The following is a 27,803-nucleotide window of genomic DNA, read 5'->3' as shown; positions in this document are numbered from 1 at the left end:
TTTTTTTTTTTTTTTTTTTTTTTTAACCAGGCTGATTGCCAAACAGGATGTTCCAGAGTTGTCCTCTTTGCCTGGAGTGCATAAATACCACTGGGGAGCTCTGCGAGACCACAGTTGGTTCTAGCTGCTGAGCTGAGACCTTGCATTCCCTGCACCTCCTTGGGCTTATTTCATCCTTTTCCCCCTCCTCATTTAAATAGTTCAGCTCTATAATTTATTTTCCACAAGCAGGCTTGGAGGAGCTACAACTTCGTGGGGACTTGGAAGTGCTCGGCAAGGTGAGTGTAAGCTTTGGTCCCGGCTTCTGAAATGTGGTTTGGGTGTGTGTGTGGGGGAGAAACGGCTTTGTCAAGTGGGCACAATTTTCATAACTTCTCCAAATTGCTCCCTGCATGGTATAAAACAACGCGATGCCCTCTGAGCTGTACTGAGGGGTGCTTTGCAGGGTAACGCAAGGTTTATACGCATTAATCTCGAATGAATGGGAAGAGGTTGCAAGTAGAGGAGAAGATTACCACAGATAATTAGATAGATAATTTTTATTTGAAATAATATTTAAAAATTATCTAAGGGATGCTGTAGCAGCTTCCATGACTTGGCAACCCATAGGCATATCTAGTCTGCTCCAGGAAGCCTGTGTTTGTGCAACTCTGCTCCAAAGCCCTGTCTAGAAGGAATTTCACGGTGTTGTCACATGTTGTGTCTGTTACCAGTGGGTTTTCTGTGTGGTTTTGCATAGAAACTCACCCCCTTGAGTTCTGTGGGAAGGATTGTAATGACAGATCCAGATGTTTTTGCCCATGGCCTTGAAGATGCGGGATTTGTGGTGTGCTCTGTGCAGACTGTGTTATGTCCTGTGTCAAGGAACTTGTCATCCCACTTTTCTTTTGAAGCCAGGGCAATATTTTAAAGCATGAAATGTGTGGATCTCTGTTAAGTGGATGACTTGGCATGCAATGCATGGAGCACACTGTGGCTTTGTCACTGGACTGCTTTGCACAGGTTAAAAGCTGATCCTAGGCGAACTCCCTTCTGCTTTGCTATTTCAGATGCTCTGCTGGCATCTTGTGCTAACTCTTGCATTACCCTGCAGTGTCAGCTTGCCCCAGGTATAATCCCACAGGTGTCAGGGTGTTTTGGCTGCAGGCTTTACCCATAATGAGGAGTAGAGACACATTTGTGCACTTCCCCAGGGAGGCAGCTAAAGATCAACAGCCGTGCTGTGCTAAGGGGAGGCGAGGACGTAAGGAAATGCAGGAGGCAGCACTGCATGCCAGCCTCCAAACGCTGCCAGCCCTTCTGCTTTCTGTGACATGCAGGCACTGTCCCTGAGCTGGGGAAATAGCTTTCTGAAAATAATCTCTTCCAAAGTCCGGAGCTGCTTTTTAACTTCCTCAGCCCCCAGAGGAAGGCCTCCCCTTTGTCCCCAGCTCGGCCGTGCCTTGCAGCGTATTCGGGAGTCGCTTTCTGCCGACTCACTGGTTTCTGATTGCTCCCAGATGTTTACCTGGCACCAGCATCAGGGGCCTGATGCGTTTAAAGGGAGGCTGTGCTAATTCTTCTCTCGAACCTTTGAAAACAACAACAGAGGCTTGCTCAGCTGACCGTCAGCTGATAATTCTCCTTGAATAATATCAAATCCCAACTCAAATATGCTTTCAATCTTCCCTAATGAGGAGTTTTGAGTGCAGCCCCTGAGGCTGTGCCCCAGCTCTGCAGGGCATTTGAGCTGGCTGAGCTCTAACACATGGCCCAGTGTTTTGTTGCACCTGGGCATGAGGATATTAGGGGAGGCAAGCAGATGGACATCTGAAATCAATGAGGGCTTTCTGAAATGTGAGCATCTATCTGCTGCTTCCAATTAATCTCCGGGAGGGGAGCTCTTGGCTCCCTGTCCTGCTCCCATCACATCATCCTTCCTTTGGATGCTCGGTGCTGAGCGCTCCCCACCTGGACCCAAAGCAGGCGACCCAAAGTGAAAGAAACACTAAAATTATTTAATTTTAGAGAGGTGCAAAACACCCCTGCGCCTGCAAGGGAGATAGAGGGAGGACCATCCTGGGGCATAAAGCACCATCTGTTGCAGGGCTCCAGGCGCGTTGGCTTGGTCGCGGAGCCGTGAGTGGGGCAGATCCTTTGGGCTTTCCGGATGGCCCGGCTGATTTTTCAAGCTGCACTTTCTGTAAGTTCAGTGTTTGCCTTAGATGGGTGGTGGATACGGGCTCCTATTTAGCGGAGGGCACCCAGCCAAATGAAGGGGTACAACTGCAGCCTATGTTGGCCGTCTGTTTCTGCCCGCTCTACCTACAGGGCAGGCTGCAGTTAAAATTGCTCACACTAAATGGCTGCATTGTGAAGGGCCGTGGCAGCGCATCTATTTTTAAACTCGTAGGGAAGTGCCTCAAAGTAGGAATTGTTGCCTGAATTTGGGTCAGACAGTCTACAAAAGCAACAGCTCGTTTTGCCTCCCCTACCTCTCTTTAGCCGGGTTAGAAAGCTGGGCTCCTGCTCTGGGGGAGGCAAATGCCAGCAAAGAGGGCTGGGAAGAGGATGAGGTTACAGCAGGGTTTCTCCCCGGGCCACCAAGAGCCCTGTCTTTCACGTGTGCCCGGGGCTGGGGACATGGCACGTGTGTTCGGCTTGCTTTGCAGAGCCAGGAATGATGAGAAGCCGTTACCTAAACTTAACAAATTATATCCCTGCATTGTTCTACCGAGGCAAAGGCTTAATGCTCTGCCTGGAGGGTGACAGATAGCAGCTGGTTTTCATCCGGCCTTATTACAGTAAGAATCCCCAAACAGGGACTTGCTTTTATTGTGTAGATACCCTATGCTTTTTCTGGGTTTCCTGGTGGGAGTTTTGGGGGTTCCCCGCCTCTGCAAAGCACTTTTGTGCTTGCCGCTCTCCTCCACAGATGCTGTTGGTTCTGGGGAACAGGGGTTTTGGGACTTTATATTTGAGAAACTTTTCCAGCTGGAAAGTTCATCCCTGCCTTGGCCAGCTTCCGACTCATCCTGTCTCACTGTGTCCAGCCCCATGTCGTGGGGCTGAAGCTCCTGCTCATCTGCAGCTTGTTTCCTTTGTAGGTACACTTTCAGCATCTCTTTTTAACAGCATTGTCAAAACTAAATCCTAACCTTGTGTTAATGGCAGAGATGGGGAAGCTTTATTCCAAACTATAGCCTTAAGGAGGAAGACTTTGTGCTTGCACTGTCTGCATGGATATTTATTGCCTCTTATGGGTTGACTCTGTTCTGGTAGCTCTCGGATCCCACCTAAAGAGGACTAGATGTTGCAGAGCCCTGCAGCAGCCCATATTCCCTTCCCTGCACAGCTCATGATCCAAATAAAGCCAGCTGAGACGCACATGGCTCGTTGGACCAAGAAGTCAGGGAGGGGGGGGAGAGGAAGGGAGGAATTGCTAGGAAATAGCAGGTGGAGAGGGAGCACCACGGAGCAAGCGTCTCACAGGGAGGGGACGGGGATTAAGTGGAGCCATGCAAATGACCAAAACGAGATCATCTCTGAGCGGGTCAGCCCTTGGAGCTGGTGCCCAGCGAGTGTGCTTGGGAACGCCTAATCTTCTGGCTGGGGGAGGCCGGGTGCTCCGGCTCCTCTCCTCGCCTGCCATAATTCATCTGCCTGGCTGCGCACCCACCCGCCGTAAGGCGCTGGGGCAGCGTCAGTGAGAACACCCCAGTGCGTCATTCACCAGTAGGAATTTTGATTGTTCGACGTTACGATGACATTTCACATAAACAGCTGCCTTCACGGAGTCTGGCTGCTGCTCAGCTGGATGTCTATTGGCAGAGTGGGGCCTCCGAAATAGCTCCTGCTCATGTCTGACCTCGACGATCTGGCTTGCTGGGAATTTTACTTTCCCTTTTACTCATATCCGTTCTCCACTTTAACGACCCTTTGGGGGAAAGTGGCTGCAAATGGCTCCCTCTCCCATTTTTAAGAGGCACAGGTGGGATTATTCGGAGCTGCTGGGCATTTCTGGGTGACACCTGCACCCCTGGCACCCTCGGTGCAGAAGGCACTCGTCACTGTGCCCAGCTAATTCTCACTCCCAGACCAATGCCGTTGGAGCTCCCTGGTGTAATAAGCTGAGTTCCCATCATCTGAGGTTGGTGCTTAGGTCCTCCCATCCTTTCGGGGAGCAATAACAGCTTAGGCTCTAAGAAACATTCATTTTCAAGCAAAAATCTGGGTTGTGTGGCTTCTTTGGCGGGGGTCATACTTGCCAAGAGCTTCTCTGGCACTGCTCTCACTGCCTGTTTCTCCCCCAAACCCAGATCCGTGCTGAGCCTTAGAAATCCCCGAAAGGAAACCCTACTGTTGTCTTCATCACCGCTTCTGCCAGCTGTAGAGGAGGAGCCATGAATCTTGCCCTGCCCTGGATCCTGCCTCTTGGATGTGTACTGCTCTTGGCCAACGCAGCCAAATGCTTCGTCTTGACCAACTCGAGTCACCTAGAGAGAATCTTGAGTAAATATCAGGATGGGGAAGCTCACTCCAGATCCAAGAGAGCCATTTTATTTTCAGACAGACAGGAGATATTGATGCTCCACAATAAATTAAGAGGTCAAGTGTATCCATCAGCCTCCAATATGGAATATATGGTGAGTACAGCTTCTGATACCTAGCTTAATTTTTACTTAAAAATAAAAATAAAAAATTCCTTATGGTGCAAGAGGTGCAGCAAATTTCCTCTAAAGTAAGTTTTTCTCAAGAGGTTTCCTGGAGCAGTTTAATACCAGAGTGAACGAGGCTTCAGATTATTGGACTGTTTTGGTTGGAAAGGGCCACTAACGGGTCATCTAGTCCATCCGCTGCATAGCTTCAGGACTGGTTCCATTATTCATAAACGAGCGTCTAGCCCAGCCCTGGACACATATCCAGTGATGGCAATTCCACAGCCTGCCTCAGCAGGTTCTTCCATTACCTTAATGTCATAAAAGCATCAAATTTTCCCTAGTGTTTAACCCATGTATACCCTGCCCCAGCTTTTATACCCTTCTGGTAGTGTTTTGGGATGACACAGTCTGCTCAGAGAAACCTCTGATGGTTGCCATCAGCTACCACCTAGCACAGCAGATAGCACCTGCCCTTTCATTATATGCTGATCACCAGAGCTTATGGCTGTGATGTTCACGACACTGCTGGGAATCTGCTCAGCTCCTTAGACGAGCTGGGCTCAAGGAATGTGTCTCTATCTGCAGAGAAGTTCAGTCCCTGGAAATTGCTGGAAAGGCTCTGGGGAGTTCAGAGGTGGATGGGTCAATGCTGTTGGCTTTCTGCAGCTCAGGAAACCGAAATAAAAGTTTGGTCAATGTATTCCCCCACTTCAGAGGGAGAACTTAAAAGTATTGGTATGAAATATGCCTTTACCATCAACAATCCAGATGAATAGTTTTTCTTCACCTGATGCCAGAGACCCTACTTGGAGCTATTTTTGACAAGCCTTCAAAATATTGTGGGGCCAGAAAATGATGTAGGCAAATAATTTTTTTGTGCCTTTTCCCGGTGTGCAAATATAATTATGACTGAAAGTAGCCTGACTTCAACTGTGTGCTCTTGCTGACAGATTCGACGACTAATGATTTGTTAAGACCACGTTTAAAAGGGTAGAAGGAATAGTACACTGAATGTAATGCAAAATTGTTTGCCAGCTGTGCTGAAATGAATACTGCAATTGGAAAATTCTGCCTTTTCTGATTGCAGGGGAAAGGAAAAGGGAAGGGAGAGCAGAGGATAGTAAGGAAGGGCAATTGTTCTTTGGTTGCATCCTCCTAGCAGTCACACTGCTGGTGTTGCATCCCGCTTCTGTCAGAAAGCACACGCCTTTCTAAGAACCGGTGCTTTGTATCTCTTTCTCAGAGGGCTCTCATTCTCCTGCAGGCAGCCTGTAGGATGCTGCCAGGGAAGAGATGATTTGATTAATTTCCAGAGAGTAAACACAAAGCATGAGAAAGCCAAATGTGTTTTGGTTGGCTCTGAGGATCTGAGAGGGCTGCAGTTGCGGAGTGTCCACTGGCCGACTGCTATTTACGCTTGCAGCGTGGTTGCGCTTTTATGTTTGTCTTTGCTCAGTGTGCTTTTCTAGTGGTTTTATGGGCGATTGAGGGCAAATGAAAGGGCCTTATATGCTGCGAAGAAAGAAGCTGAGTATAAGATGGTGCTACTTGGAAAGGCTATAATCAGTCTTTCAAGTATTCGTGTTTACCCAATATTACTTGGAAATGCAGTGTGTATTCTGAACGTGAATTTCACTTTAATCCTTTGTTCTACATAGGACATTTCTCATTTGGACTTGCTTAAGAGGATGGTCTGTCTTCAGTACTGTACATAAACTTTTCCCTTCTCCTTTGGTGCCAGTGGGGAGCGTCACAGGCGACGTGTGGCACTAATTTGTGGATAAGGAGGTAGAACATGTGTTCTTGGCCACCAGCCTCCAAACCCTGCCTAGTGAACGTCCTCTCTCCCAGCTCCATATCTGATGTACTTAAGTGATCTGGAGCGGCAGAGGCAGCTAATATATACCAGGAAAAAAGAGACATTTATCTACTACAGCATGAACTTTAGTCAGTAAAGGCTATTAATAAGAAAGCAATAGCACAGTGAGTACCATGACTTATCTGGAGATCAAAAGAACTGCTGAGTATGCATATAGGATAAAGGTAAAGTGGAGTGAAGAAGTGAAGAAAGGAACCGTTCTGCTGCTGGGTTTGTGTAATTAATTGAAAGCTAGCACGTATATTGACTATTAATGGAAAATGAATTGTAGATTCTGACATAGACCAGGCACGAGCAGTGTTTATCTTCCTGATGAAGTTTATCTTCCTGATGAAGTTTCTCAAATACAGAATCACCTTAACCCTCTAGGAGCTTTATGAGCGGCACTTTCATTGTGCATATAGAGCATATAACAGCAGTCATAGCAGTGGGTAAGAGCCAAGACAAAACAAACTCCTTATTAATGAGCCCAGAGTAAAAAGAACATAACAATTCCTCAGGCATCTTGACCTTTTAAGATGGCTTAGTCAGATGGCTTTCAGCAGTGACGAAAGGCAGAAATCCTTCCTCTTGTGGAAGCTCAAAGACAGATGGATAAAACAAAACTGTTCTCAGTAAGGATTGTGGGAAGGAAAATAGTTTGTTTTCATGTAAAAGGTATCCATCCTTCCTCTGAACTGTAGGGCGGTGACTTTTCTTGTTGGGATGGGATAGTATTTCTGTGTGGATTAGCAAAGCACTTCCAGCTTCTGCCAGCTGTTGTCAGTCCTGGACTCTCATGCCACTTGTAAGAGTAAACTGCCAGTGCTGGAAGAAGTCTTAGCTGGGGAGAAAGAAGAGAGAGGAGAATTAAGATAGCATACTTGTAGTGTGTAAACCTACAAGCTAGTTAGGCTGAGTATATAACTCCTTATGGGATATGTTCTTACTAAATCTGAACCTACAGTTTGCATTGTAAGATACCTGTGCAATGCTTGTACTTTTCATGTCCAGAGTGCACTGTATTTTGAAAAGCCACTCCAGATTTGCAGGAATAAGAAAGAGGGTCCATGTACTAAATTACTTGCAATCCTATATACCCAAAGGCTTTTAACAACCTCTGCTTGAGAATTCCCTCCTATGGACTAGACGGGTGTTTTCAAAGCAAGGTAGCTGCCTGTCGTTACAGCGGTCTGATAACAGAACATCAATGTGAAGGTGGGAAATCTGAATACAAACTTAGCCTGGTGCTTGGAATACTTTCATGCCATGGGCTTGTTGTCCTCTGAACAGTGAAAAGCAACTTTGCCAGATTGTTAGAGTGGATTTAAGAAACTGAGCATAGGCAAACAATGCCCCTCTGGCTTCAGTAGTCTTCCTAGGTACTGCTTTGAATATTGGCATAAAGAATTCTTGCAAGCATAGCTGGGAAAGTCTGAAATCTTTTTTTTTTTTTTTTTTTTTGATATGTTTATTGCTCTGAAATTATTCCAGGCTCCCGACCGCATTCATGTCTGAGGAGAAATAGGCAAATAACTGCTCTAATTTAAATGGGACGGCTTTGTAATCTGATGCCTGCAGAAACGAGCTTCTCTACTCATCAAGCACAAAGCCATGCAAAGATGTAGCTCATTCCCAATTGCCTGTTGAGTGTCTTTTGTCCGAGTTCATTTATTTTATCCATAGGCATCAAAGGAAGATGTAACACACATGTTCACATCAATTTCCATTTAATGGCCTATTGCTCATAACGTCTCTGCATTAAATTAGGAGATTTGGAATGTCTCTGCCTTTTGGGCTGCAAAGAATAATGCTCTGCTAGAAAGTCAGAAGTAGGAGCAGTGTCTTGGGAGAGTTTCTGTGGCTTATGTGTTGGATAGGAAGGCGGGCTGTGGCTGGTCACTGCCTGCTGCAGAAAGTGGGAGACCACAAAAAGCTGTGTGTCTAGGCACGACCACAATAGTCTGCTCCAAACAGAGGTCTGGAAATGTGTACGTGGTGGGTCAGATACCACGCACCTTTGAGGTGTTGGAGGGCTGAGGTGGAAAATGGTTTAATTCCCTCTGTCAGAGCTGTGCCCGCAAGGGGGTTTGCAGAGTGACGTGAACTTGCTCGGCCACTGCTCAGTTCAAAGCCAAGCTGGAGAGCTCAGAGTGTGTAATGTGTAATGATAAGCTGTTCTCAGAGCTCTGGGCTGTAAGCTCGGTTCAATCAGTTCACTTTTCCTTTACAAAGATAGTGTGGATGCACCAGGTTCTGAGAGACACGCTGTTTTCCTGTCCTTTTAACCAGGGACATGCAGTCCCTCCCCATCCCAGCTGTAACTGCCCAAGACTGTGTTCAAATGGTTGCTCAGCATAAACAATTTTTGGGTTTCAAATGTCCGGGAGCCTAAAGTCCTCCCAGGTGGGCTCTGACAGGTCCTTTGGTGTGTCTGAGATCAGAAGTCACTCTTCTTATGGAGAAGTTAGGACTGAGGAAGATTTATTTATGATGTTCAATGAGGATGTGATCTCACTCTGGGCTGGAATGGGCTGGAAACACATTGCAAGGCCTCTCTTCTCTCTGGTTTTATTTGAAGAGATGTGCAATAATATTTTCATCCCAGTGAATTCTGCTTAGGACTGTTCTGAACAGATCAGCTATCACACAATGAATTCAGGGCATTAGCTACTGGATCCAGCAAGTCTGGCCTTTGAAACAAATATACTCCTGGGCAGTGAAGCCAATGAAGGCTGTTTTCCTATTTGCCATTGTATTGTATTTGAGCTCTCGTTTGGCTTGTAACTGAGTGGTATTCAGTGAGGTCTGATGTCTTTCCCTCAGTGGCAGTGTTAATTTGTCACTTCTAACCTAATGCCTGTTTTAACGAGAGCTTAACAGCTCTGGGGCTTGGCTACCTCTGGGAGCTTGACTGCATCCATTGGTGCACGCAGCAGTTATTCAGGAAGAAGAAGGGGAGGAAGGAGTAAGAGCCTCAGACCCACGCTGGCACAGCAGCTACATAATCATCCCTTGTTTGGGGGATTGGTTCAAAAAAACTTCAGCTTTGTCCATAGTGGAGGGCAGGTGCACATCCACAGCTGGAGTCCCAGCTGATGGGAAAGCCAGGGAATGTCCTGGTATTAAGGACAATGGATGGAAAATCGTATGTTGGGGCACTTACTGCATATTACATATTAAAGATCTCAAATATAGGTGCCATGAATAAGCATTGAGATCTCAGATTTTTTTTCTTATTACTTTTTGTTGACTGATTAGGAAAACACCTGTCAAGAATGTCTTACTGTATTTTAGGGTGGAGAGTCCAGGTGTGTTCTTGACGTCTTGCCAGGTCTGTTTTCTCTTGACCTATCCAGACCTTCTCTTAAGAAGCATGGCATCAAGGACAAAAAATGCCTTGCATTTCCATGGCAGGGGGACGTTTTGAGAAGCTTGCTCTTAGGTCACAGCACATCATTAAAATGTGCCAACCTCAGAAGGACAGACCAGACCCCAGGAGTGAGCTGTAATGTAGTCTCTTTTTCTACTAATTGCTGTTGATTGGCTCTCTTGATCTAACAAACTGAGGAGAAACTGACCTGTTCTTTTTTTTTTTTTTTTTCCCCACTTGCTGCAGACCTGGGATGAAGAGCTGGAAAGATCAGCCCACTCTTGGGCTCAGAAGTGTGAGTGGGAGCATGGGCCGAGTGACCTCATCCGGTCAATTGGACAGAACCTGGCGGTTCACTGGGGCAGGTAAGAACTGGGAAGCTCCTCACTAATTGCAAAAGGCAACTTATGGGCCCTCCCAGCCAGTGTGAAAGGTCTGCCTTGCTCCTGATGTAATTCTTTAGGTTTACTCTTACTGTGTGTCCCATAAATATTTACTCAACTCCTAATTTCTCTTTACTGAAACCACTCTGCAATTTTTTTTTTCATCTTCCTGTAGAAGATTTTTAACTGAGAGTTGTTAATCCAGCTAGGAGACATGAAGTTAATGCTTCCAAATGGATTTGTCTCTCCATCTGATGGTGAAATTTTCTTATTGTTATGCCCCTGTAATCAAGCCTGTTGTAGGATAAGACTGCTTTATAAAGCCAATATTTTGTATGTGCTCAGCTACCTTAATGGGACAAAATGCTGTTATGCTTGTAAATCAGGTAGAACTTGGTTGAAAGCAATGGAAATTTGCTTGTGTGAAATTGGCCTGATATAGAAATTGGGCCCGTTTTTGTTGGCAGAAATTAAATAATGATTGGAAAGTCGAGTGGTTAATCCATTGGAAACAGTCAAAAGATCAGGCTGTTCTTGGCTCCCCTACAAGCGCTCAAGATGGCCATGGGTTATTGATGGAGGTAGATCCAATCTTGCTCCCATTGCAATCACTGAGAGGAAAAAGAAATCAGATTTATCTCAGTTTTTTCAGGAACGGGCCATAACTTGATTGCCTCAATTTCCTCTTCTCTGAAATAGGACTTGGAAAGTATTCACTTAATGACATCAGGAGATTAATGCTTTTAAAATACTTCTAATGAATGATTTTTAATGAAGAGTTGGCTGAAAGAACAAACTACAGTTGGTAATGATGTCATTTGTATTTCTGACTGCCTGCTTCATGTGAGCTGTTGAAAGCAATAAAAAGTAGTGGGTTTGAAGCGCTCTTCTGCTTTTATATAGAGTTTGCAGAGTGCTGTTTGCTCACTGTGTACACAACGTGCAAAATGCAAATGAATTCCTCCAGATAATTTTAAAAACATTCACGTTCCCCTAAATGGCACAAGTAGTTCAGTGCTGCAAGGTCTCGTGCACAGTTTGCACAAAGTACACGCAGTGTGTGCCTGGGGAGTTGCTGCAATGACAGCGGGGTAGGCGTGCAGAGATCCAAGTGCTCTGCATTAACCTTTGGTGTGATGTGAGTGTGAAAAGCTCACTCGCTTTCAAAGGTTTTACAGTAGGATCTCCTAATGGACTTCCAGATTTAGCAAATTGCCTGGTGGTAAAATAGGTACACGATGGCTTTTGGTTTAAGTTGGTTGGCAAACCTTAACTTCTGTTTACTTTCAAAATACAACTTTCTGCCAAACTAGACGTTTTTTGTAGTTGGGTGGAAAAGCCAGGAGGACATTTCAGGTCAGCAACATTTGAAGAAGATGTTAAACCTATAAATAATACAGAAAGTCAGACTGGGATGTGAATTTTGGGGAAGAAATTACCTTTAACGTTTTCAGTGAGATTTTTTTCCCTGATTTTCAGATCATGATATTGGTGGTTTTGTTTTTTTAAGCAACGCCTTCGCAATGAGTGGAACTTGCCTTAATAAATTTTTATATAAAATTAGCAGTCGTGTTTTTTTTAAAAAAAATTGACTTTGCAATGCAATATGCTGGGAGGCTACAGGTGCTGTTTGAAAACTTGTAACAGAGGTTGGTGATCTAAGCTCTGCCTGGCCTTTGCTCCTTCAGGTATCGCTCTCCAGCTTTCCATGTCCAGTCTTGGTATGATGAAGTCAAGGACTACACGTACCCATATCCTCACGAGTGCAACCCATGGTGCCCGGATAAATGTACTGGCTCCATGTGCACGCATTACACCCAGGTAAGAGATGGATTTGTATTTATCCTCTGCAGCCCCTCCATGTCCCATTGTCACTGCAATGTGCCCAAAGCTTGCTTCTTTTCAATGTGTGCCTTGCCTTGCAGATAGTCTGGGCCACAACAAACAGGATCGGCTGTGCCGTGAACGTCTGCAAGAGGATGAATGTCTGGGGAGAGATCTGGGAGAATGCTGTCTACCTGGTCTGCAACTACTCGCCCAAGTAAGACGGATGGGCTGGGTTCCCTCCAGCTCTCCTAAAACCCTGCGCTGGCAGGTTGCTTAACTAGCCCAGGATCTGGGGAAGAGATTTCAGGCAGTCTAGACTGGTGGTTGTGGCTTTAAATTTTCTCTTTAGACTGCAGCACAGGGCTGGTTCAAGACTTCTGAGCATTGCCTGGAAAACTGAATGAGGGGCTGGGGCCAGGCCGGAGCTTTGATGTTGCTGCCATGGGAAGGAGGAGCAGGAGATGGCAAGGACGGAGCTGGAGAGCACTGCCAAGCGAGGCTTGCTCTCTTTGCAGCTGGGAGAGGACAGAGCTGGTGATTAACGCTGCTGACCTCCTTTCCAGCAATAGCCTCTGTACCCCAGCCCTACTGCTGGTACAGGAGAAGTAGGCTTGCTTACGATTAAAACAGCAAACGAATGAAATAGGGTAATCTCTACATGCAAATGTAATGGCTTGGAGAACATCTGTTTATAGGGTAGAACAGCACTAAGAAAAAAGGTGTGTGGGTACAAAGCTGGCAGTCAAACTTAGAGCTTTGCAAGGAGTTTGTAGCACGATCTGGGCCGCAGCATCCCGTGGGTGTGTTGTGTAAGCCCCTGTCGCTACATAAGTGATGTTCCTGGGAAGTTTGGTGGGATTTAATAACCTGCTCCATGCACAGGATTGTGCCATCCCCATGGAGTGCCCCTCGCGGGCTGGGCTCCTTTGTGCATCATCCTTTCAGCACTGCTGGATGGAAAAATACTCTAGTTCTGCCGTTTCTGCTTAATCTCTTTTCTCTGGCATTTTTGTGCATTGTCCTCATCTAGCCTCATAGGTGGAGACAGTTGAAAGAGCAATAACCAAAGAGTTCGGAGCCATGGACTGAACTCCAGCTCCTTGACCCTTCTCAGCCCCTAATAGTTGCAATAGAGGCACTGGAAATACGCGGAAATAATAGGGCCAAAGAGGGCTTTTTGCTTCTGGGTAGTTTCTCGAGAAACTGTGGTAACCCATTGATTTACTCCTGTGTACTAAATCACAGTATTTGAAGTAGAGTTTAATATAAAGATGATATTGCACACAATTCATTAAGTAAACCCTTAAAATCATCGTCCTGGAGGTGAAATGAGAAGGAACATTTTTCTCACGAGGCTTTCCTGGTCTAGCAGGTTAGTCTTTGCTTAGTTGCTCTGGACTGGGGTGAAGTTTCTGCAGCTTCAGAGGCAAAATTGCTGGCAGGGCTGGGTGAGGGGGAAGCGCAAAGTGCTGCTCTGATTCCCAGATGATCTGGAATTGGGCAGGGGGAGGCACAGATTTCTGCAGTTTGCTGTTTGGAAATGGTTCCAGATGGAAAACAGAGCAGCTTTTACATGGCAAGAGCCGTGCTCATGCCTGGCCTGTGCAGCTGCATGGGGGGGTTGCAGAAAATGCTGGGAGAACGGTGGCTTTGATGCCCAAGAAAGCTGAAGTCAAGTGTGGGATGGAAAGAGATGAGACAGGCTGTCTTTTCCACATTTTCCTTTGCAAGTAGAGCAGAAACACTTGCTTATCCCACACCCATAGTGCTGGTGGCTGAAAGATTTGGGGCCAGGGCTTGGATGGGTATTTGGTTGTCTGACGGGCATACGTTTCTCCCATCCTTGCAGAGGCAACTGGATCGGTGAGGCCCCATACAAGACCGGCCGCCCCTGCTCCGAGTGCCCCCCCAGCTATGGAGGAGGCTGCCAGAACAACCTCTGCTACAAAGGTGTGTGGGGTTTGGGGACGGGATGCTTTGCTCCCAGCACCCTCCTGCCTGGGGGAGAAGCTGGAGCCAGCTTTCACCTGGAAACTTTTAATTGGAAGCAGTCACAGCTTTCAATTACCCACCCTTACTATTTAGACATCTCAGCGTAATGGTAAATCACCGGCTGTGGCTGACACAGAAAGGCTCTGAGCTGTTTAGAGTTCCCAGCTCAGATTCAGCGTGAAAATGTGAGCGAGCACTGGGATGGAGGGAAGTGGCTCAGTGTTTGCGTGGGTTTGGCTGGGGACCTGGGGCGGGATTTCGGTGGCTGGCCCTGTCCTCGCAGGGTTTGTTTGGGAAGGGAATGTTCTCCAGCGCTTACCGGAGGCGATGTGGGTGGGCAGAGCTTGGCTGCCCACCCAGCTCCTTCAGGGGCCAGGGACGCAGTGCTTCCCTCTCCATTTCTTTTACCTCCCCACCTTGGTTTTCACGGCTGCCAAATGAACACAGCGATTTGTGTCTCTTGGAGGAGAGGAGGAGCTCTCTTGGAATAGTTTGATGGACAGAAAGCGAAAAATATTTTTATTGCTGTGAAATGTCCAATGAAGCAGTGCTGCTCCCTTAGCATGCAGGATTTTCTTGGGTCATGCATCAAGAGACTTTTTTTTCTTTCTTTTTTTTTAATCCCTTCCCATGTGTTTTCCTTCATGAAGAACTGGGATTTCAGAAACAGGCAAGCTCCCTGGAGGCTTGCCCAGAGCAGAAGCTTCTGTTGCTGCATTTATCACTTTTTGCCTGGGGTTGGGAGGAGCCCTTGGGGAGCAGGTGGGAGCTGGAGAGCTCCCTTTCTCCCTGCTGTTTTTCCTCAAAGCCCCTGCAGAGCCACCATCCATCGCCCCCCCCTCCCTATTGCTGAGGATGAGAGCAGGGTCAGGTTTTGTGGAGGGCCAGCTAAGCAGAATTAATTTTGCTGGCATCGTGTCCCAAATCCCTCTGCCTGGCTGCACCAGTAGCTTGTTCTGCAGGAGCAGGGGGGCACTGCAGGAGCTTTACCAGAGAACCAGCTGAAGCTGTGCTGATGGGGTCAGTTTGAAGAGCAGAAAAGTGTTAGCCACCTTCCCAAATGCCCTCTTTTTGCAAGGTGTTCAGCACTCTTGTTCATTAATTAGTCTAGATCATTGCAAACCTTTATTGCGAGATGCTATAAATTCCGCTTCATGTGGAGCTCACTGGAGAAGCACATCTCCTCTCCTGGTGCTGTACCTGCCCTGGCAATGGTCCTGTGCTGCATTTAACTTCTGTTTTTAGGTTTCTCACTGTTTAAAAGCAGATCCTTGTCAAACCAAATCTTCTCCCTCCAAAAAGGAACCTGACTTCCTTGTTGTTGTGAACACTCTGTAATTATTTTTAATCCTCCTTTCTAACAAGATTACCGTTACGAGGACACCTTCATCACTGAGACAGACGAGACTAACGAAGTGGAGACTCCACAAATTTCAGAGCAGAAACCCGTGTGGTTCCACCCTCCGGAGAAGAAGCCCAGCAAACCTGTCAAGCCCAAGAAAACCTCCCCAGAGACCTATATGAGTAAGGCAGCCTCTTTTTTTTTTTTTTTTTTTCTCTACCAAAAACAGGGAGCAAAGCTTTCAAAAGCCCCTTGTGCCTTCTGCATGTCAATCTGCAATACCTGTCTGTTCTTTAAAGTCTGCCCGTTAAGACATCTTAAGAAAGTACCAATGAACTGAAGGCCCCCAGGTCAGTAGACAATTTAGGAAATATTGGTTTGGTTTCCCATTCAAAAGTCTCTAAATTCAGCAGTTACCCTCTTTGCATCTTTTCTGGGGATTTTGATTGGTTTCCTTTTTATGTCTTGCTTGGGAAGCTTTCTGAAGTTGTTTGTGGAGTTGGTAGTATTTCCTTGGTTGTTTTCTAATCGCTGTTAATTAAAAGAGAGTTACTCTGAAAACAAGGCGAGGCAAGCAAATGCATCCTTTTCAAGTTTATCTACTAACATCTTGCAAGTCTGTAATTAAATGGAGAATTAGAGCTCTGGCTGCAGACCTCGGGCTGTAAATCAAAGCCTTTGGCTGTCAAATGTTTCTTCCCTGTTAATATTCCCAAAGACACCTGTCTTGGGCGAACAGTTCAAGAGGCAACAGCTCCAGGCTGCTCAGTCTGCAATAAGATTTTATCTTACTGCACTAAAGACCTCCAGGAAAGATGTACAGTGGCTGCCCCTCACTGCAGCCCAAGAGCAGGCAGTGGCTGTCTCTTTCATCTTACAGCATAGCTTTATTTTCACTTTTTTTTTTTTTCTTTTTTTCTTCCAGCACAAGTCATTACCTGTGAGACCAAGATGAGAGACAAATGCAGAGGCTCAACATGCAACAGGTAATGTTTTATTGATACCTCATGGATCAGTGCAGGGAAAAGTGGTCTCAAAACTGGCAGGTTCTTGCAAACAAGGTGTAGTCTATACTATATATATTTTTGCAACTGTCTAGGCAGGTCTCTTTGCAAAAAGCCTTCATTTCTCTCAGTTCGAAGCTTTCAGCAAAGCCTAGCAGTAAGGTGACTCAGTTTTCTTATGCAGCTATCATGACCCACAGTTCCAGGTGTCTAGAATCATTTAATAAATCTTGGCAGAGTCACTTTTGAGCCTTTCGTGTGCATTCCACCACTGTCCAAGCCAGACCAATAATTCATAGCTTGTCCCCTCCCAGGCAGTCAAGAACTTCTGGTTAAGGCTTCTGCAAAGAACGGGACAGTTTATCACTTGGAGAAAAAACAAATCCACAGAATCTAAATATTGGTTGGGTTTTTAAGGAGGGTGGAGAAACTGTCTTAAAAAGTAGCTATTTTGCAATCTTGTTTTTAAATTGGAAGAGTTACGTGAAATGAATGGAATGACTATTAAATGAAATAGAGTCAAAGTCTGTTTTTCTTGAATTGTTTTTTCGCCACTCTCAAAGATATATATCTTTACTAGGTATTTGTGCCCAGCTGGCTGCTTGTACAGTAAGGGAAAGATCTTTGGAACATTTTATTATGAGAGTGTAAGTACCTTTTAATAGCTCATAGATGCAATTTGTGGGGAGTTAGTGGTAATAACAGAAATGGGAAATGCCAACAATTCTAGTGTAATTTGGCTTTCCATATTCTCCAGTTGTGGTGCTGTAAACGGGTGCTAATAAAGATTATCTGTATTTTCCTCATCTTAGTGATGAAAAAAGAAGCAGTCTGGAAAGGCAAAGGGACTCCAGGCTTGATTTTGTCATAAATGCCCTTAATGCACAATAAAACCCATGGAAAGTGAGGGATAAGGATCAATAGACAGCTCTTACAAAGTGTTCCTCTTTAGTGTGGGCAGCTGTCATGCTGAACAGAAACTTCATACTACAAACACTGTAAAAATGTTGTAACTAAATATTTTGGGAAGATTTGTTGGATCTTGAACTAGCACAATAGTTTACAAATAAGGCATGGCACTGTTTCCCCATGAAAACTCCTGTTGGAGTGAAGGAAGGTTGAAGATGAAAAGGTATTTCTGTAAAGCATGCTTGCTTCCCCATTTGCTCCTTATGTGTGACTACATCGTCCACGATACATCTTTGCCCTGCAACCTCTGTGACTGCAGACAGCCTCCTCCTCCAAGTGGTTTCAGCAGAAATATTTTGGGTTTGATTATTTTGTTGAGAGCTGGAAATATTTCATACTGGTTGTTAACTTCCCAAGCTGCTTTTTATTTTTATCTTTTTTTTTTTTTTTTTCCTAAGCTGTATCTAAGCGTATGGTTTTGATACTAAAAAAAAAAAAATAAAATAAATGTCATTCAACCAAGCAGTGCTTAAAATAATAGTAAGAATAGCAAAAGAGTAAGGTTATGTTGGGAGAGGAAGAGTTAGATTCCAAAGGGGTGTATTCAGTTTATTTTCCATTTGGCACTTTGGTGGTGGTTCCTTTCTTCATTGCTTTTTTGCACAGCAGTTGCTCAGTGCTGTTCTGTGAATGAGATTTATTTCACATACTGTTTGTTGTGCTCTTCCCAGTCATCAAGCATATGTCGTGCTGCAATTCATTACGGCATCCTGGACAATAAAGGAGGGCTGGTGGATATCACGAGGAAGGGGAGGACACCAGCTTTTGTGAAGTCTACCAGGAATGGTGTGGAGTCTTTCAGGTACTGCCTCTGTGAAAAAAGTGTTCATATTTGCTTTAAATATAAGCAGATGTTCAGTCATCTTTTTTACGCATACACAGACATAATGATTCAAGTAATTTTAGTACGCTTATTTTTTTAATACATATTTTTTCTTGTTTTGCAGGAAAAGTAAACCTTCAAATGCATTCATGGTTTCCAAAGTCACAAGTAAGTTTTAAGTTTGTGAAGTTGAGAAGAAACCATATTTACTACAGTTTTATGAGATGGTTGAAAATACCATTCCATGCAGTGCTCTTTTTAATTTTATGTGATCATGTCCAATGGCTCCATACCACGGGTCTGGAAACTACATAGCTACATGGCTGTAACAAAAATACCCTGTTTTGTGGGTCAGCTGCTTTTCTCTTCTGAGAGCTTTGACCTTTTGAAAACCACCTTGTAGTAAGGCAGCAGGACTTCTGTGGGAGAGCTGCTCAGCCCTCTCCTGGGTGCATGCTCCTGGTGAAGGAGTGAGTGACTTTAATCCTGGTGCCCTCACCTGGATGTGGGTCTCCCCAGGGGTGCTGCATGCCTGTGACTAGTGTTTTCTACAGCTGCTTGGCTATTGGGTCTAGTAATTTCCTTCTCTGTGTTTATTTCCTTCTCTGTGTTTATTTCCGCAGCACAGACACTGGATTGCTACACCACGGTAGCTGAGCTGTGCAAGTTCAAGAAACCTGCGACCCATTGCCCAAGGTAACTGCGTGCCTCGAGCAAATTTGTGCTCAGCTTAAATCTGCACTGCTTGGGGCAGGGACAGGTGAACGGAGGAGGGATGGTGAGAGCCCCAAATCTGAGAGCTTTTGGGAACGGTGTACTTCCTCCTGCCACTGTGTTTTGCCCCAAAGTGTGTTTTCAGCACGAGCAGGCACATGGGCAGTGTGGTGGAAAACATGATGAGCTTTTGGGCTGCTACAGTAATACAGAAGTCAGGCTACGCGATCGTGTTTCAGTGAGCCCACGCCTGGAATGCTGAAAGCTGCCTTATGCAGGTGTCAGTCGCAGTAGAGGACAGGGGCAAAATTCATGCAAATCATAATGTGCACAGCATTCTGCAAAAATATAAGCACTCCCCTCTGAAAAACTCATAAAAGACTAATCCCTCTTTTACTGGTCTAAACCCTTGTGTTTGCAGTTCTGTAGTAACGACAAAAAGTCATCTGAGGGGAACAAATAATTAGATTCACTGTTGCCACCTGCAGACCAGATGCAGGCACTTGAAATCTCCGAAGAATGCAGCTTGCTTTCCTGTTGAGCCTTGGTATAGAGAATAAATCTGAATAAATTGTTTTCTAGGATTTACTGTCCAGCCCACTGTAAAGATGAGCCATCGTACTGGGCACCGGTGTTTGGCACAAACATCTATGCAGATGTGAGTATGCTCCTTTCCCTGATGACCCCATGTAACACGATGTCTGTATTGCAGAGCGGGGTTTTCTCTGTGATTTAGGAAGGGATTAAAGCTCCCCATGACCGCTGCAGCGTGGGGTTGGGGTAGATGGGGATGAAGGAATAAGTGGCACCAACAAAGTGCAGCAGTGGTGGACAACAGGCTGGGGTCAATGGGCTTGGGGAGCCCCTCCAGTTTCTGGTGCTGACTTCTTCTGGACTTTGGGGTGATGGACACGAGACAGCAGTAATGTTTGCTTGCGTTGGTAAAGCACTGCCTTGGTTTGGAGATCTACAGATGAACACCAAAGGGCTTATATTATATATGCTGCATATACAACCACACTATGTTTTTGGCACAAGGAGTCTGTCTTCTCCCTCCCCTCTCCTCTTTCTGGGAGCTGAACAGTGTTTTTGAGCAATTGGGACACAGCACAGAGCAGTGGAAAGAAAACATGCGAGTTGGTTTTATCGGTTTGTTTTTCTAAACTCTGCTCGTGGGGATGAGCAGAGACTTGATGCTAAAACTAGGCAGAGTCATTTTCTTGAAATCTCTTAATATTAGGCCTCTGAAAACTGGGTTTCAACATTTTTCCATTTGTGGGTGTCTCTTTTTTTCCTGTCAGAGATTGTCTTCAGAAATGCCAGCTCTTCAGGGCTTGTGTCTAGCCTGTAGGAACATGCTTTGGGGCTGATCGTGGGTCCCAGTGAGTGCCTGCATCCCCAGCTCAGGGTCCACATGGAGCATTGCAGACTCCTGAGAAAAACACCCTGGGAAAATCATACAACAGTTTGGGGAAAGCCATTGAGAGAAGTGATTTTTAAATAATTATTTTTTATTTTACTTGGGACCATTATTTAATATTTATTTATTTTTAAATAGAAACATAAACAAGTTAGCCTAGACAAGCTCATATGCAAATCCATTGCACAGCTGTTGCCCCGTGGTATCTGCCTCTATGCGTGCTCTGACCTGCAGGAAATGGGAAATAGTTTTCCTTTTCTTTTACTGAAGACAAAACTACCTTGGATTACTCCTGAATGGGGTATACAATTACAAGGTTTTAGGTGAGGACCAGCATCTTGGGCTGGCATTGCTTCATTGCTTCCTTATTTGTACTGACGCAAAAGGATTAGTGTCCTTTAATGAAGGATAAACTCCATTTCCTACCATCCCCTCTGGTTATTGTGTTTCATAAACTGGGGTATGGACCATGATTTGAGGGGGGAAAAAAAAAAAAAAGGAAAACGTTTTTGGCCACCTCTTAGAAGGCTTGGTTAACCTTTTTTTTGGGCTGCTGTGCTAATAGTGTGCTGCACGTCTAATAGGAAAAACACTTTGGATTTTAGCAGAATCAGTGGTTGGTAGCAAAAAAGATTAAAAGAATCTAGCCGGGGAAAAGAGGAGGGTGTGAAACATGTTGCAAAGGGGAGGTATTGATGGTGATATATGCTCAGGCTGGAAAGTTTACCATATACACAGGCATGAAATGCAGGGAGAATTTGAGCAATGTCCTTTTCTGCTGGGCATGGACTGTGCGGGATGCCCTCTGGGGGGGGAGGCTGTGAATTAACCCAAGCCTGTGGCTGAGAAATAATTAAAGCAGAAAATGAGCTGGATGAGACAAGTGCAAGTCTTCTGGGAGGTTTGCACAGCTACGCATCTGGAGTGTAGGGCCTTCATGGCCCTGGGGGAATTGTGTCCCAACCATGTCTTCTTAAATAAGTGCTCTAAAAGAAAATGGCTTCTTAGCAAACTTGCCAAAGCACTGATTTGCTAAATGCTCTGACAGCTAAGGAGTCCGTAGTCCAAGAAGTGGTGACAAAAATGCTTGGCTGGTCTAGGGAAGTGCGTTTAGAAGAGGTGAGGTCTAGGTGGACTGAGGCGTCCAAAAAGCCGGGATACTGGGGAGCAGTGGCAGAATGACAAGGCACAGCAGTCAGAACCACAAAGGGTTTGTGGAATGGGGATATAGAGGAGCCTTGAAATCTGGGGTAAATGAAAAAAAATGCACTCAGATATGCCACAGGAAAAGTTCATGCCCAAATCCCAGGTCTATCCACTGAATGGCATCCTCCCAGGGCTGAAATTAGCGGCGACAAGCAAGCTGCTAGGGAACAGAAAATCTTGCTCATGTTCCCATGTTGTAGCTTTATGGGTCTGTAGGGATCTCTGGATTATAATCATCAGTAATGTCACTGAAGATGGTGGGCGTGTCTCTGGAATGCACAGAGGTACCATCAGTAGTGGGACGCTCAGAGTTACTTCTCTGGGGTCAATTACTTTTGACCTCGCATGGTCAACCTCACTGTGAGGTTTCTGAATTGGAAAAATTAGAGAAAAAAATGTCTCTGAACACATGACTGTGCTGAGGAGGTAGCTCAGCTCTTTCTGATGTGAACAGAGACAGATCTGGGGGATGCTGGAGCTGTGTGAACACCTAGGGATCTTTATTGAGACCATACAAAAGCTTTTATGTCACTTATGCTGTCACTTGCCTGGCTCTTAGTGTGCAACACTGCAAGGGAAACACTTCCTCATCCCTGCTTAGGAGCCCGACGGAGCTGGGAGAGGAAATGGCTCTCTACTCTTGAGATAAGGTCCTTTATCCACAACTGTGCTGCAATTAGTTGGAGGAGGACAGATCACTTCATGAAGGAGACCTTTATCATCAGAGTAATCCAAGCTGGGTAGCTCAGCCCTCATGAGATAGGAACTCAACGATTAAACCAGTCACGCTAATGAAGAAATTATGAATGATTAAATTCATAGTCACGGATCACTGCTAATGGCCAACTATAAAAAAGTGCTGTCATCTTATTGGGGTATGCCTCAGAGTCCATTTCATCAGGAAATGCTCTCAGAGCATCCCAAGAGACCTGTGTGGTGCTGAGGCAGACGTGAAGGGGCTAAGCCATGGAAAGCCATTGCGTGGTCTGGGCAGCTGCTCTACTTCAGAGTTCAAGAGGAATGGCCTTGATTCTTGAAATGTCTCATCCTCCAAAAGCTCTGTGAGCAATCCATCAAAGCAAAGCTTGGACTGTGATAGAAGAAAGCAGTAATCCAACAGAGTGATAGGGGGAGGATTTGGGTAAGGCAATAAAAAGCCTTCTGGTCAAAGCTTTCAGTAAGCAGCAGAACAGCAAGTCCTGGAAAAAGCAGGAATGCCTTGAGAAGAACATCGTTTAGGATGTCTCCCAGTGGAGAGTGTTGCAAATTGATTCAGGACAGTTTAATTTTATGAGCCAATTTTAGATTTACAGATTTCCCACTGCATAGTAGGGCAAATTCACAGCGTATCTTCCAAACAGAGCGTTCCCTTGCCCTTATATAGAAGCAAAATACCAAATTGACTCTCAAAAACCCAGGGAGCTGCCAAGAGGTAGTCGATCCAAAGTGATAAATATATAGGGGACAAGGCAAACCTGCCATATATGGCTGTGAGAAGGAAACAGCACGATCTGTATTGTACGTACATGATGGGAATGTTTGCCCTTGGCACTGGTTTTGTAGTAGTTTGGGTTTTAGCCATCAGGGAGTTTATGGGGCTGGGATTTTCACCTGCTGCAGTTCCCTGCGCAAAACTGATCTGTTTGTTGTTGTTCCAGCTTGCTGTATGTAAATCCTTTAGAGGGTTGATGGCCAAGTTTATACTACACTTAAGCCTCCTCTGCTTTTGCTCTGTTTCCTGGATTCTTTGAGAGCTTAGTCATCATTTGTCAGTGTTTTGTGTTCCTCTTGCTCTTCTGACTCTGCACATCAAGGAGAACAGGGTAACAGTGATGCGCAATGGAGAAGCTTTAGTTTTTTTTTTTTTTTTTTTTTCAGAAGCGTTAATCTCTTTCTGTACTCAGTGTAGTCTTACAGGGTAATGGGATATCCAACTGCCCCAAAGCTACACCACTCTGGGGGTGCAGTCCTCCTGTTTTTTTTTTTTTTTTTTTTTTTTTTTTTCCTAGACAGGAGCATGTGAACTCTCCCAGATAGCTGGTGGCCATTTAGCTTAATTCAGGAAAAGCATCTGCTTTGCAAGCAGCTGGGTGAATAAGCTTTGGCACAGTGGCTGGTCACTAGCAAGGAGTTTGCACCACCACGGTTTCTCTGTTCAGTGGACCAGCTGCTTGTATGTCGTGGCAGCACTGGGTCTTACAGCTATTTCACCTCTGCATTTGATACCTGGGCTTATCACATCCCCAGATCTGGTCCATGACCATCCCCAGTCTGTCCATAAGAATGACAAAATTGTTTCATAGCTTTTGACTCCACTCTCTTTTATTCTGTTGATTTTTTTTTTCCTTGATTCTGGTGGAGAAGGTAAATCTCCAGATGTAAAATAGAGATGGGTTGTAAGTCAAAATAACTCAATATTTTTCAGAGCTCCAGTATCTGCAAAAGCGCCGTGCATGCAGGAGTCATTCCAGATGAAGAAGGTGGCTTTGTAGATGTGATGCCGGTAGAAAAGAAGAAAATTTATGTTGGCTCCTTAAAGAATGGAGTCCAGTCTGAGAGGTGGGATATTTTGCTTTGTACTTTCCTCTTATTCTTGATTTTAAGTTCAGTTGTGTGTCAAAGTCAGCAGATATCAGCTAGAAAGGTTGGTGAGTTGGAAATATGACTTAACAGTGTCACTGTGAATTTGAAGATGCAAACAAATAGAGCGTGTTGTCCTGCTCTTACCTTCCACAAGTCAGTAGCTACTTTCAGACCAGTGCAAAAGGTATGAAATACCATTAAGATATTTTTTTTAAAGAGATGAATCCATATTAAAACATTTTGCTATATACGTATATCATTAAAAATCCACTGTTGTAATTATTACATCAATGATTATTGGATAATCTTTTGGAATTAAATTTTAATGAAGAAGAAAGTTCCCAAACTTGCTTGTCTGAAAGATAAGTATGGGTATTTCTTCAGCTTTCAGTTTGGTTTGAGGTTTAATGAGATTTCCATTGAATTTCGGTGTCTAGGATGTGTTTGTACTCATTAATTTGATTTCTCTATTCTTATTGAAAGACATTAGCAAATTAACCTCTAGAGAGAAGATCAAACAGTTTTTTAAGATGGGTTTTCCACCCTTGTACTTCTGCATGACTTCTTTTGGTCAAACCTTGCTGGTTTCTGTGAACAATTGCAAATCAGTGTTTCCAAAACCTTCCACCTGCACACGATCACAGTGATTGAGTTGCAGCTCATTCAGTCCTTTCTAATTTGCTACTTCTGGTTCAGTTTGTGATGTATTTTTTTCACACATCGGTGTGATGGTACTGAGTTCTCAAACTTATATTTGAAAAAATAACATTAATCACTATTGTGGTGGGTTTTGGTTATTACTGACATGTCTATCTGCTCTGTGAGGTTCCTTTGTTATAATAAGAAATCCAGCTGAGTTTTGATATTTATATTCTAACAATGAATATTCCAAAACACTGCTGCAGAGGAAAATAATAATAATAATAATTTAAAAAACAAACAAACAAACAAAAAAAACAAACAGGAAAGCTAAGACATTAAATATGAGATTCTTTGGTACAGATTTACCAGAATCAGCTTTTTGTACCCGTGTGATCTGTAATTTGGCAGATTTACTTTCATTTTGGATTAATATCACAGAATCTCCTGCTCATACCAGTTTTCTTCTACCTCTGTCTTCCTTTAATTTATCTTTTATACTGACAGAGAACTTTTTTCTTGCATGACAAACTCTAGCCAAGCTAAGAATAAACTCTCCCACTGGCAGTGACATGTAATATGAGCACCAGGTGCTGATCTAGGAGGTGAGGGAAACCAAAGACGCTATAGCAGCAGGGATGAGTATGAAGGTTTGGAAAGTGTTATTTACACTCAGCAAGAAGGAGCACCTCTGAGCTGTGAGATGGTGGAATAGCTTTTCAAAAATCAAGGTGAAAACCTTATCCTTTAGGACACTGGAAACAAACTTTTATAAAGATACATGTACAAACAGGTACAGGATAAGGTTGCCTTTAAAATTTACTGAGACTTCACCCTTGTTGGAACATGTGCTTTACAGGAGAATATGATATTTTGCTTTTCTCTTGGGGATTTGCAGCATAGCAGGGCTGGGAACAGGGAGGGCTCTTGCCCTGTGCTCAGTCAGAGCTGTTGGGAGCACCTCTGAAGGTGGAAAATGGATATACCTATAGATTGTCACTTAACATGTGCTGATCTGTCTGCTCCCATTGCCAGCACCTGGAGATGGGCCAGATGGGCCCTGGGAGCCTGCCAGCCTATTTGACAACTGGTTTTAGGGAACATGTTCTCTTTATGCACAAATCTCTGTAAAAGGGAGCACAGTGTTCCCCAGACAAAAGCCAGAGTTGTAAAAGGGGCTTTTATTTCCCAGTTCCTTCTGTTGACATTAGGACATAGATCTGGATCATAAGCATGAAAAAAAAAAAAAGTGAACTCATGAATTTCTGCCTCTTCTCTTTCATCCTTTGTCTTTCTCCTGTCCTGCAGCTGCTCCTGGTGGGGCTACATCAGCACAGACCCAGCATGCTGAATTGGTGCACCCCAGAGAAATTTGGAGCTTCCTGTAGCTCTTTTGCACCATGAGTCCTGCAGTGCCTACATCTGGTTGATTGCATTTTCTTTTTATTTTTTTTTTCTCCAGGTTGATTAATCCTTCAGATGGAAATGCTTTCCGAATTTTTGCTGTGAAGCAGTAAATTCCCAAGGAAGGTGCAAGTTTCTTTTGGAGAGCGCTCCGCTGATCTCCAGAGACAGGAAGGCTCCTCTGATGGCATCAGCTCTGAACATACCCTCCTTGCCAATCTCTTTCAGGGAATTAGAAAAGAAAAGAAAAAAAGAAAAGGGGAAAAAAAAAAAGACCAAAAAAAAAAAAAGACAACAGGTTCTGACTCAGCTGTTTGCATCTCATCGCACCTGTTCAGCGTTGTATCTTTTTGTTTTGTGTTTTTGTTTCTCTAGGGGCATTCAGCAATGATAAACCATTCTAACTTTCAATTTACAAGAGAGGTGTGCTGCACAGAACTGTGGTGGCTCAATGTACAGCAGCTGTAGGGATCTCAGCATGGCTCTGGATGGCTTTTTTGGGAGGTGAAGCATCTTCTCCAATGGATGTGGTGATATACAGACTCAGAACTGAGTGACAGTCCAGATGCTGGGCCCTTTGATATAAGAAACTGTTTTAAAAGACACATCATTTGGGGAGAGTTTGGGCTGTGATAAGGTGTGCTTGTGCATGTTTGATTTGTGTGCTAAAGAAGAGAATATTTGGTATTTTTGAAACAAGTTGAGATGCATCAGCGCTGCTGTGTGGGCATTGCACTAGGCTAAGTTGTACTGTGGGGGAGAGGATGTTTCTGCCGACTGGATATCGAGGATTTCTGGGGACTGTAGTAGGGCTCGAGATGGTGGCAGAGACCCACGCTGCAGAAAATGAAGCCACCAGATCATCAAAACAGCAGGTTTAGTGTTTGCTGGTCAAACATTCACAGGTACTTTGCAAGTCTCATAACCCATGAGAAGTCAATGAACTGGGGCTCCTGTGCTGGCACATCTCATTCTATATTACATGCCATTTAAAATAAAACTTCAGTTAAATGCAGTGTATTGTTTTATACAGCAGTGCTGGTTGTTTTATCTGTAGTAGTTAAGTAGTGATAAAGTTAATCTTATTTTTGCTAGGAATCATTGCATCCATAGGAAGCATGTTCACTTTACCTTCATAAAGATCTTTGTTGTGTGCACAGTTCTGATACTTAAAAAGATACAGCATAAATTGGGATAGATTTTTTTTCCCCATTGTTTTTTTTTGACAGCAATGGATCCCAACTTTTAGTGTAAATGCTGTACCCTTGAGCATTTGATATCCAGGATGCTGTTTTGCAAAACCTATAGATGTTGCAGTGATGCTATTTAATGTTTTGTTATTTATGTCTCAACATGCATCCAAAGCACTTCAAAGCCAAGAGAATAGCCTGGTCTGAGCTGCTCTTTAAGGCAGGAGATTATTCTCTACTTCATATTGGAAATTAATTTTAGGCTCGGTCTAAACACAAGTCTGGTTGTCTTTTACACACCCATCCAGTAACTTCATTAATCATGAGAAGGCAACACAAACTTTAGTTCTCCAGTTCCTGTAAAATACAATCCTGCAGCTCACTAAATAGATTGTAATATTCTATAACAAATGGGAAAATTTTCACTCTATTTGGC

General features: G+C 44.4%; 1 protein-coding gene across 2 annotated transcripts; it reads left to right on the top strand.

The window, feature by feature from the left end:
- The first annotated feature begins 54 nt into the window (after positions 1–54).
- CRISPLD2 (cysteine rich secretory protein LCCL domain containing 2) lies at positions 55–27,192 on the top strand. Of its 2 annotated transcripts, none has more exons than XM_084533368.1 (15): positions 55–278; positions 4,299–4,625; positions 10,118–10,236; positions 11,943–12,075; positions 12,180–12,295; positions 13,931–14,031; positions 15,439–15,597; positions 16,341–16,401; positions 17,000–17,066; positions 18,060–18,190; positions 18,336–18,379; positions 18,835–18,907; positions 19,508–19,583; positions 23,977–24,110; positions 26,236–27,192. In XM_084533368.1, the coding sequence occupies exons 2-15, from the start codon at positions 4,383–4,385 to the stop codon at positions 26,288–26,290; spliced, it is 1,512 nt and encodes a 503-aa protein (XP_084389494.1). In that variant the 5' UTR covers positions 55–278; positions 4,299–4,382; the 3' UTR covers positions 26,291–27,192. The 2 variants fall into 2 exon arrangements, with proteins under 2 accessions (XP_084389494.1, XP_084389495.1); XM_084533369.1 differs by lacking the exon at positions 55–278 and adding an exon at positions 2,046–2,182.
- Positions 27,193–27,803: the final 611 nt, after the last annotated feature.

This window comes from Aythya ferina (assembly GCF_964211825.1).
Source record: "Aythya ferina genome assembly, chromosome: 12".
In the NCBI taxonomy this organism is placed as follows: Eukaryota; Metazoa; Chordata; class Aves; order Anseriformes; family Anatidae; genus Aythya; species Aythya ferina.
The sequence above is the reverse complement of the archived record's forward strand: the minus strand, read 5'-3'. Positions and strand labels throughout refer to the sequence as shown.

What these genes read in the sequence shown, in the direction of transcription:
- CRISPLD2 (XM_084533368.1), top strand. Translation starts at nt 4,383, where the DNA reads ATGAATCTTGCCCTGCCCTGGATCCTGCCTCTTGGATGTGTACTGCTC. An exon ending in TGTGCACGCATTACACCCAG is followed by an intron (nt 12,076 to 12,179) that starts GTAAGAGATGGA and finishes CTTGCCTTGCAG; the next exon opens with ATAGTCTGGGCCACAACAAA. An exon ending in CCTGCGACCCATTGCCCAAG is followed by an intron (nt 18,908 to 19,507) that starts GTAACTGCGTGC and finishes ATTGTTTTCTAG; the next exon opens with GATTTACTGTCCAGCCCACT.